Raw genomic sequence first — 10,936 nt, forward strand, 5'->3', positions numbered from 1 at the left:
TATGTGTTTCCAGTTATTCCCAAGAATATCCCTACCCAGCAGTGAACAATGAATGTTGTTTTGCCAAGAGTGTAGTAGGTAACGACTTACAGATGTCCGCGGTTACGTAATAAAATAACCTAACGTTCAATTTCTGTATTCTTGAAAGTTTTGTCACAGTGTCACGCTGAACACTCAATTAGCATGATTCTGCAAGTCTTGTGAAACTGGTGCCAACGTTTTAATGATAATAAGGCTGATTATTTCTTGTCGAGCTTTGGCTGTTCGTATAAAAATTACAACGTTCAAGGAAAATTTATAACTCTGGGCTTTCGTCCAGATTAGGCTATAGGTTAGTTGTCAATACAGAATGGTAGTGTACATGACTGTTAATAAGTGTGGCAATTAACATATTATCAGACACTATTAGCCTGATCACAAATCCATTAAATATAGCCCCTTGTCATTTCTTGATGTAAGAATTGCCACGGCGTTTTGTTTTGCTTCAGATCGGATTTGTTTGCTAATGTTTCAGAAAAGGTGTTATATCTAGGATATTTTTCATTCTGTTTATAAATTCTGAAAAGGAAACACCCTGTATGCACTCAAAATGTTCAGAGCAGAACAACTGTAATAATCAAATTTCGAACATATTCGATTCTTCAGCTTCCTGTGTACATATAGGATTAAACACCCTGTATTGTGATTGGCGTTTTTGAAAGATGGGAATATTTGCACCACCATAAGGTTTCGCCGTCGGGGCTGACCGACATTTCTTCGTCAAGATGGCTCTTCCTCAGCAAATGTGCTCCCCAGGGTGTAGTTATTGTGGCCAGGTCACCCCGGCCAGCCCCTGGGGCACATGAGGCCCACATACAACAGCTGAGGGTGTTGCCAAATGTCAGGATCTGCCTTCAATAGGCCAAGGCCAATAAACTGGTTCTGAGAGGAATTTGACCGCCAACACTAAGGCAGGTGCCACCCAACTCGGTATGTAATCACATCGGACTTCACAGATAACCCCGTTCCTCAATATCCTTAAACACCCAAGATCAAACAGTTCCCCAAAAAAGTAACAAATCTTCCCCGAAAGAGTTCGGACAGTAACTCTCTGCCAATTTTTTTAAACATGCCAGTTTGCTTTGTAACGACGATGGCGTCTTACAAAGAAAACCGAGAAGTTTGTCTCTGTGATGTTGTCGATGGTTTATCTTTTGGCAGTCATCGTTATAGTGTTAGAGTCTGGAAGAATGCTGACCTTTCAAAGGATGCATCGTTAGATCCTTGTGGGGTTTTGCGCCGTTTGGAATAAGCAGGCGTGATAAACAAATTCGAGTATCCTTTTCACCGTATACTGAAAGCAACCCCTCTTCATCGCCATTTTGCAATTAGTATATATATATAGCTGGAAAAGTCGATAGATCATCTCATTTTTCGATTAATTGAAATTGCTCTTCGGGTTTTGGTAAATTTAAAATTATCGTGCATGGCACATCGAACAAGACCAGTCATGTTTTCTTGGAAACAAGATCCTCAATTAACAGGGGATTAAAGATCAGTTTTCAGTGTTCAATAACCAGATGACATAATCCCATACCCGTATTGAATATCTCACCAATACGATCACTGTCGAATTATTGGTTTTCAGTCAAGATCCATTTTCAATCACTGGATTACGTAACACTCGTGTTTGACAGGTGCTGGATATGCCAGGCGTTACCAACTCTACCACAAAACCTACAGGTTTCGCCAAACTAAAACCCAGCTTTCGCAGTCTAATGTATGTTGGAGGGCGGTTGACTTCCACTAATATCGTGCGCTTTTCTGTACTTCAAAAGTGGGAATGTTCGTCAGTAACTTACCAAAGATCGGTGGTTTACCTCGATCACACTGGTTTCTTCCAGCCTTAAAACTGATGGCCATTGGCATAAGAGAAATATTCTCGAATATGGCGATAAACAAAATCCAGATAAATGTCATGCCCCACCATGTATCGAAACAACATGTTTGCAACCTGTAGTATGGTTCCTTGGGTTATGTAAGCCTTTAATCCTCGACCATCTACGACCCTTTGTTTCCAATTCTCAATTTCTGTTAAGGTTTAACGTTTTGCGGACTTTGTTTTGGGAAAAACTATAAAAATGGCAACTTTTCAGAAAGATGCGGTTTTCGGAAAACGACTGAAGCTAAAATACTTATGATACGTCAAATAAATTTGTTGTTTATAGATCTAGCATTACCTTAAATAGCACAAAGTTGAACCGTATCTGCAAGACTTTTGTACATGGATTATATAAAGACGGACCAAGTCGTCACTAAGGTGTAGGTAGAACCAATCCAAACAAAACTGTATATGACAACCAAGTTCACCATCACATCCTATCTACTTCACTACCCTGACAATCCCGTGACTCGTCCCTGACCCAGTGTGGTTAAGCTCAATTCCTGTGGAATTTACAGCTGCTTCACCTTACTGGATGACACCACCTTACAACATGATGCTGCATGGTGTGCCTGGGTAATCTGTGGGTACCCAGTTTATCTATCGCACCGCACGAGTTTTACTCTGCCACTTATTCTTGAACGGCTGCATATTGTCCAGTACGTGATGTATTCTGCCATATGCCAGAACCGATGTACATCCCATGCGGTCGTTCATAATGCACTCTGCCCCAAGCTGTGCTTTGGAGCTTGCCACGTGGTTAATTACCCAATGTGTGTTGTTGTATTAAAGTAACAAACTGAAACAATCGGTATGCATGTACTGTACCGTACACTATGCGCTGTATATCTCTCAAGCTATAGTACAAATTAATTTTCGGCTTTGGACATCTTGGTATATACTGGTCAGAAAATCTAGTCTTGACTATATAGGTACGCTGTTGATGTCACAACTATGTCCTCACAATGCAGGCGACACCGTTGGGGTGATAGAACGATTTGTGCTCTAGTCAGACGTCACGTGTGTTGCCCTCAATCGCCACTAATGTGTCGCTGACATTTAGAATGGTAACAGAAAAATAAGGAGTCTGTTTTGTGGGCGATATCGTCGTGCTTGAGGTTGTCCTGTCTATGCCGTGGGGCTGCAGTTAAGCGGCAATAAAACAAAGGCCACAAACCACCGGTCGTATCTACTACAGAAGGTATTCGTGATCCCAGATGACTTCATACAGATAACTGCTATCTCTCTCTCTCCGTTATCGCTCTCTTTGTACATAATATTGTTAACAGTTCAGGTGGATATCTGTGTGAACTAAGAGCAAGTTCACTGTGCAGCTTATATGAGCTATACTATGATTTCCCTCAACAAAACTTTATAGTTAAATTCATATTTGCTTTCTCTGCTTGGAGCGAAAGTTGTTAAATGGGACAATCTCAGAGGACAATCTCGGGTCCCCTTGGTTATAGCAGATAACAGAACGTCTTGCATTTCTCTGTTCTCGCCATGATTGCGACTCGTGTTATAACGGTTCTGCATACGGCAGCTTGTGCATATCTTTCAGATAGGGGCCCCTCACTGCGCTGCGCACGCAGTCGTCTGGGGAATAGAGCCTCCGAGTCGTTAACAGCTCGCAATAAAACTGCTATCGCTCAATGTTTGGGAGAGAGAGACGAAGAGATGCATAGCCAGGAGCAGCTGTTTTAAACAACCTTAGTAGTTACCGCGCACCCAACTGCCTTATGGATAGAAAAGTTATGCGTTTGAAAGAAAATGACAAGAATTGGTGTTGTGAACTTGGGTTTCTTAGAAAACGGAGGCAGGTACAAGATACCATATGCCAATTCCGCAGTTTGTTCTCCACAAACGAGCTTGATTTAAACCCGGCTAAACACACAACCCGGTGATAAGAGGAAAGGAGCAAGGTGTTGGGAGCTAGCACGTTCTCTCTCCCCTGTCATCGCGAATTATACTCAGCACGTCTGCGATCTTTCATATTTGTCATGAGAAATGAGTTTCGGATAGGGATCTGCAGCTTTACGTGTTACCTGTATCTCTGGCACTGCCGGTTTACGACGACAAGACCTCCCAAACTCCTCTTCGCTTTTCAAATCAAACATGGAAGTTTATCTCGTTGTAAAGTTATCGCATATATCGCGTGTCTAGTATATCAGGGAGATATGGTTGCCAGTTTTCAAACGCCTTCCCTCCGTCTCGTATATATCTTTTTCACCTCTCATGAACCAAGCAATGGCAACACGGTAAAATGGCTAATTTATTGCTGCAAAACCAACAACCAGTTTCTATACATTTGCAATAGACGACCTTTGAAGGGTACAAACATAGCACGGTCTAAAAAGATAATGAGATTCACTTGTAAATCAAACATCGAAACAACGTATTTTATTTTTTAAGTCAGTCAGCGTATAACGTTTTCTATTTGGTATATAGACCAAACATTAAAAAAAACTTTATCATTCTTACTGTATAACCGCCAAGGAACGTCAACACATGCACGATAATGATGAACATAACTTTCCACAGCATTCAGCTGATTTTATTTATATACCAGAGCTTTGGGGAAAAGTGAACCATTCAATCAAATTCTCTGTGACGTCATCGAATGTTTAGTAAATTCATCAGGGTACCCGACAATATTGAAGTGTCGTGTGGAAATTGTCTGTTATTTGGCACTGACACATTTTTCTGTGTCCTCATACTTCATGTTCATTTAGGTTAATATACTGTGGATCGTTCAACTAATATACTTATATGCATACTAATGTTGCACATTCTTACATACAAAATATCAAAATCTCCAAAGAAAACAAGTAAGCAATTCTTCCAGATATATTTCTTAAATTTTATTTCATTTTAAAACAATTTTATCTGCGTTCCGAATGTTTATGATCAGGTCGTTCTTATTGTGTAGGTCTAGAAGGAGAATGCGAGGTAGACGTCTGCGACGTCAACGATCCCGGCTTCCTGTGCGACACCGGAAGTGTCATCATGATCCACACTGTGATGTGTCGAACAAGGGGACGTAATTGCGACATGGTGGCCTATCGGGAGGTGACGCGTCTGTGCTCCGGACGACAGTACTGTCTCAGCGCCGATATGTGGCTGATATCAGGAAAATACTGTGAGCGGAATGACAGGCGGGCCTTTCTGTCAATAGCCATTGTCAGCTACATGTGTGTCTCAGGTAAGGGTTTAAAAATAATTCTTGATGTAGTGACGTTAAGAGTTCAATAACATCTATTTCTTTTTGTAAGGCGATAAAGATACAAAATGTTTGAAAAAAAAAGCTTTCTCACGACTATTATTCTTTGTCTTTTACCAATACAATTTAACACACCCATTGAATATTTCTACACACTGAAACATGTTTACTATAATAAACAGAAAACATTTACAACGTAATCATATCACATGTTCATTAATTTGTACATACTTATCGCTTTTTTACACTTAATATAAACAAATGCTTACAGGACTTTTCTGTGTACCAAAAATATTCATCGCATTACTGTGTAATACCGTGTTTACTACAATAAACACTTCTCTTTAGGTACTAACCACAGTTTTTTTTATGAATAAACATTAAGACGTGTTTATAAAATGTAACAGAGATGTGTTTAAACACTAAACACATATATTTAGTGTATAGAGATCAAAATGGGTTGAATGCAACTAAATACTTAACTTATCCCAAACAAGCAATGACCGTGTGGATAGAGCATGCGCCCCAAATGGTCGGTGTCAGGCTATTTTATTTCTGTATTGAGTGTCCTGTCTGGTGTCATTGGCATGGCGTCCGCAGATATGTGGGTGTTGAGAGTACCCATGGACAAGGCAACACCGAGATTATGTTGAAGGCAATGTTAAAAACCTGGGAAAACAAACAAAGCTAAAATACAACATTAAGGAGAAAACATTCTACGTGGAGTCCATTTGAAGCACTACTGGTACTCGAGGTTTTATCTCACAAGTCTGCCCACTTCACCTCGGCTTATTTCCCCAACCATCATAAATATTTAGCACTGGCTGGCTGTCATTTTGATTGGATAGTAGTTCTTGGGAGACGCTGGGATATCTGGGTACTCACTTGTACGCCCACTGAGATAAATACTGGCAGGGACATTATCTTGTATAGCTTGATATTTAACACTGCCCACGAAACAAGGCCCCTGTATTGCTGCAAGAGTGTGTTTATTCCATCAAACTCGGCCTATGTTTAGGCATAGATAAGGCTGGTTGAGCTTTATGGACTCCTCAGCTTAGAATTGTTTATAAGGTTGCTGTCTGTGGGAAGGTAGTAAAGCCTTGGACAGGGTAAACCACCCATGGCTTCAGATGTTATCATCAGTTTTACTCAATTTTGCGTAAGATGGGTTAAGCGCTGTGAACGATCGCAGATATGGCTAGGTGGGTAATTTATCAACAGGAAATCTGCGTGCAGCAGGTTGCACTGTGCTGGGATACGCATTGAACTTTTGCCAGATGAGCTATATGGTTTTCTCTAAAAAAAAACCCTTATGCTCAAACTTTAGCTCGCCAATGATTCCTACTTTTGTAACAGCGGGTGGAATTGTTAAACTGTGATGCCAGAGCAATGTGATGTAATGCTCGGCGGAGATGAAACGAGGCGACGTAGTAATGACAGATTACTGAGGGAACGCCTGGTGTGCTTACAGGGTTGGCATGGTAAACTGATGCCAATTACACTAAATAAATCTTTGGTAAAGGAAATGTTAAATACGACAGGGCATTTGGACTACCAGTCTCTTTGATGAGAGATCTCTGGTTCATTTCGTGCCGAGTTACATCTACATATACGAATGATGGGGTATTAGGACGTTAGACCAACTGTGATGAAAACATTCGGCTCGCTTCTTCTGCAAAATTAGCAAGCTCTCCCATGAAATTAATAAGGCTAATATAATAACTCAATCAAACAAGCCATGAGGAAAATTTTCGGCCATTATTCAATAATGGAATAATGAAATAACATGGTCCAGCAACCACAAATTCTCGGCTGGGGTCATTCGCTGAATTAATCAATAAGGAAATAAAATCACCATTTACACATTTTACGTCTCTACTATTGAAAAATACAGAAAGCGACAACGTGAAGAGTAAAACCTGAGCAGCGACGACAGTGTGACAATGGTCGCGCTTAGCCGGCCAAATACGGCCTCTTATCAATGTGCCTAAGATGTAGAGTTTCATTATAACGGATCGTGTAAATACTTAAATATAGCAACTTATACATCCCTTAACACCATGGATTTCCGTGACTACATTGGTCAGGGTACGTGACTAGAAGTGGCGGATTCTTCAGGGAATTGATTGGTGCCCTTTACAATAGGTATTGCCTCTTGTATAAAAGTCAAGTTCAAAACTCCAAACGGATAAGTATCAATGTATGTATGCTTGAAGTTTTACGTCGAACTTAGCAATTTTTTAGTCATAAGAAAAGGAGTCATTAGGTGTGTGTACATAACTATAGGGTGAGTCCACGTCTCCAAAGTGCTGCCGCCACTGCAGTGTCATGCCGAAGACACCAGGCAAGACACCCCACTCGGTCACATTACTCGACCCAATCAGTCTGGTTCCCATGCTCTAAAGTCACTGTACCGATCGCGAAGTGAGGCAGCAAAAGTATTATTTTAAGTCTTAATGATTGTTATGGTTGATCATTGGTCTCCAGGCTTCTGGGCCCACGCTCTAACCAAATTAAGCAGTCCCTCAAATGCATAAGTAAACACGGTTTGTCATTGGCACCTGTGATCTCAACACTTAAAATGTATTGGTGAATAAAGAGATCTGGAGTTATAAATAAATAATCAGTCTCACACGATCATTATCATGGAATGGGAGGACAAGTTGCAACCCGTCAATATTCCAATCATACTTTTAACTCAATTTGTCAATCAGTCCTCTCCGGCCATACGTGGGAAGGCCTGACAGCAATCTGCCGATGGTCGTGGGTTTCCACCGGGTTCTGCCCGCATTCCACCCACCATAATGCTGGCCACCGTCGTATAAGTGAAATATTCTTCAGCACGCCGTAAAACACCAATCAAATAAATAAATAAATAAATCAGTCAGTCATTAATTTTCATTTGCAGCGCATGCCGTGGAATCGAACTGCAGTCAGCGTGGTTTCCGAGTATCACGTGATCAGAGGTATCTGTCCAGTCCAGGCTACCCCGCCTTGGTGACGGGTAACTCCATGTGTTCCTGGAAACTCTACCCGCCTCACGGTTATAAGGTAGACATATATGTCAGGGAATACCTGCACCGTGACGACACCGGTCAGCAATATCTCAGGATAAAAGAGTTGGCGAAAAACGGCCAAAGTCTTCAGCTTGACTCGACAGCAAAACGTGAACTTACGTCAACGCTCAGCGGAGAGGTGGAGCTGTTACTCGTCACGGATGGCTCTACCAAAGGTCACAGAATGTGGGTGGAATACCGATGTAAGTCACATATAAAACCTTGTGACCACTCCCACGAAGCAAATGTGTACGGTTTTGTGTACCCTTTTGTACGTATCTGTTTGTGTATCCCGCGTTGTAAACAAACTACGTATTTCCGATTATTGACCCGGAACGCCCTTATTGGTTGATCATACGAATGTCTGTTTCGACGCACAGGTACACAATTTGGTATACATTAAATATGTAGGTACATGAAGATGATGTATGCAAGGTACACATTGATGTTATTGTACACATTTGTTGTAATTAATGTATGCTTGTGGTACACATCTTTTGTATTTTTTGTACACAGATGTTTTAAGAGATCACTTTTACATCAACATTATAAATGAAATTACGAGTAACTATCACTTTTGGGTAAATGAAGTTGTTCAGTTATAGAGTCACCGGGGGACGAAATTTACGAGAATAATTAAGAAAACTTGATTAGCGAATTTCTGTGAAAATGGGCTCTATAGTTCCTTAATGATGTAGTTGAGTTAGGCTTAGCACAGACTTAAATCTAACTTTTGACTTTCTCTGCGCTGAAACTTAAGAAGTAGGGCGGAAAATGTCAAGATAGATGAAGTTTAGTACTAACGGTCGAGACTTTGCAATGTCCACAAACCAATTTTTGGCTAAAATCAAATTTTCTTAGACTTTTTTGGAGTAATAGTTGTGAACTGCTAAAACCTATAATGTCAACATAAACATCTCATGAAGTCATAAACTTCGCATTATACTGGGGTGTTAAAATTAGACTACCAATATTGGACATGTGGAATCGTGACCTTGACCCGGCTCTCAGTTATCCTGGTATGCGTGTAACAATTCTGCCCTGTGTTCTGTCCTTATGGCAGAGTAAGTGAGATTTGATTGACATATCGACGATATTTCATGTACGCGGTGACTCATCTACCTTAATCTTCCTCACCAATCAACATTGCGATACCCAGAACTAATCGTAAAACAATAAAAATGCCACTCTGTCATAACATACAACAGTAGAAAACTCTTTAACTTTTGACCCTCGTTCGCCATGTTCATCCCACTGTATCACCGCACGGCTGCATGAGAATTGTTTTCAAATGTTGGGTCATCACAGATACTGGTTATCTCCCCTTATCTAGTTCCGCGCTGCCAATCAATATTTAAGCTGTTTTGCGCAATTTCCCGGTCGTCGATACACACGTCTAGTGAGGCGAGATAACGGCACACAGTGGCGAGACACTGCCAGTTCAAGTGTATTTTACGAGAATAAGTCATTTTTCATTGAATTACGAATGAACTGAGTACTGGTCCGAACAGGAAATATTTTCAGATCTGCTTACAGGAGTCGCGATAGTCAAGATGAGTCATTCGCTTCAGTATGTGACAGTTTAGCAGAAATGTGTGGGGAAATATTGTAAATGAAGGTTTTGTGCGAAAATGCATTGTCTGAAGATATGTCGGACTTGTTGTTAAAGCCAGTAGCATCGCGTGTAAACACAATGTTTAAACAAAAGGAAATGACATGCTCCTATTTTTTATATTGAAGTAAATGCTTGAATTTGTCTCCAATTTTTTTTCAGACGTGCCGGAAGAATCTTTGGAACATCTCCGTCCTTTTCCAGTTCCAAATAAAACAGAGTGTGGCTCTGTTCTTCTTAATAAAACCAGTTTTCCAGGTAAACTCTATATTATGAAACTATAATACACGTATAATCATGGCATTCCTCCCCCCCCCCCTTATATTTGTTTGATTTTATAATCTTTCTGATATTTGTACTAAACGAAAGGTTATCTATCGTGATTTGAGAACTTCCATATTGTTATGTTGCTAATTTTAAATGTGAAAACAAACCGCCAAATAGTTATGAGTTTTTCTTTTTTTTTCTTTTTTAACAGATGTCTCGGTGGATCCGATGTAAATTATTGTAGAGCAAAACATATATTCAGATAGTCTGTTAGGCTATATACTGTCTGTTGCTCAAGTTTTAATGCTTTCGTATTTGGCGTATATACTCAAAAAAGCTTGAAATGCGCATCAGTATAGATATATGGATTTGCTTGTTCTAACGTATAGATTGAATGCAGAATCACTGAGGATTTTGAAATCTTGTAGTTTATATTAAAGGTGAAAATTATGGCTGTTAACTGAACTGCTGTGTATTATCTTACGACATCAGCTCGGCCCTTTAAGTACATGATTTCAAACAGCAAAAATTTCTGGTTTGCGTTTGGTCTCTTAAATTTGTTGACGTTTTTGCTTCTGCAGGCTTTATTTTCATCAATAATGGCAAATTATTATACTTTAACTATACTCTGTCCATTTTCCACCATGCATTTGTATGTGCTTTGTCGCCTAAAGTGTTGTATAATTTAACTCCTAATTGTCTCATTTGTCGCCCAGTGGTATCGTTGTTTCATGGTGTGTGATCATTGTGTATTTTTCACAGGCCTCCGCCCCCCGGCCTGGATTTGGATCATCAACCATTCCAACATCCTCCCCTACTCTTTCCAAACCCTCATCAACACTAACAACATTATATGA

The 10,936-nt window shown here is 40.2% G+C and overlaps 1 protein-coding gene across 1 annotated transcript in view; it reads left to right on the top strand.

Moving 5' to 3' along the window:
• The window catches only part of LOC135477065 (uncharacterized), a 33,074-nt gene extending 22,138 nt beyond the window's left edge, over nucleotides 1-10,936 (top strand). The window contains exons 3-6 of the mRNA XM_064757217.1: nucleotides 4,851-5,123; nucleotides 8,053-8,403; nucleotides 9,975-10,070; nucleotides 10,842-10,936. Of these exons, the coding sequence (XP_064613287.1) occupies nucleotides 4,851-5,123; nucleotides 8,053-8,403; nucleotides 9,975-10,070; nucleotides 10,842-10,936 (815 nt within the window). The remainder of the gene's footprint in view (nucleotides 1-4,850; nucleotides 5,124-8,052; nucleotides 8,404-9,974; nucleotides 10,071-10,841) is intronic.

Source organism: Liolophura sinensis, chromosome 10 (assembly GCF_032854445.1).
Source record: "Liolophura sinensis isolate JHLJ2023 chromosome 10, CUHK_Ljap_v2, whole genome shotgun sequence".
Classification (NCBI taxonomy): domain Eukaryota; kingdom Metazoa; phylum Mollusca; class Polyplacophora; order Chitonida; family Chitonidae; genus Liolophura; species Liolophura sinensis.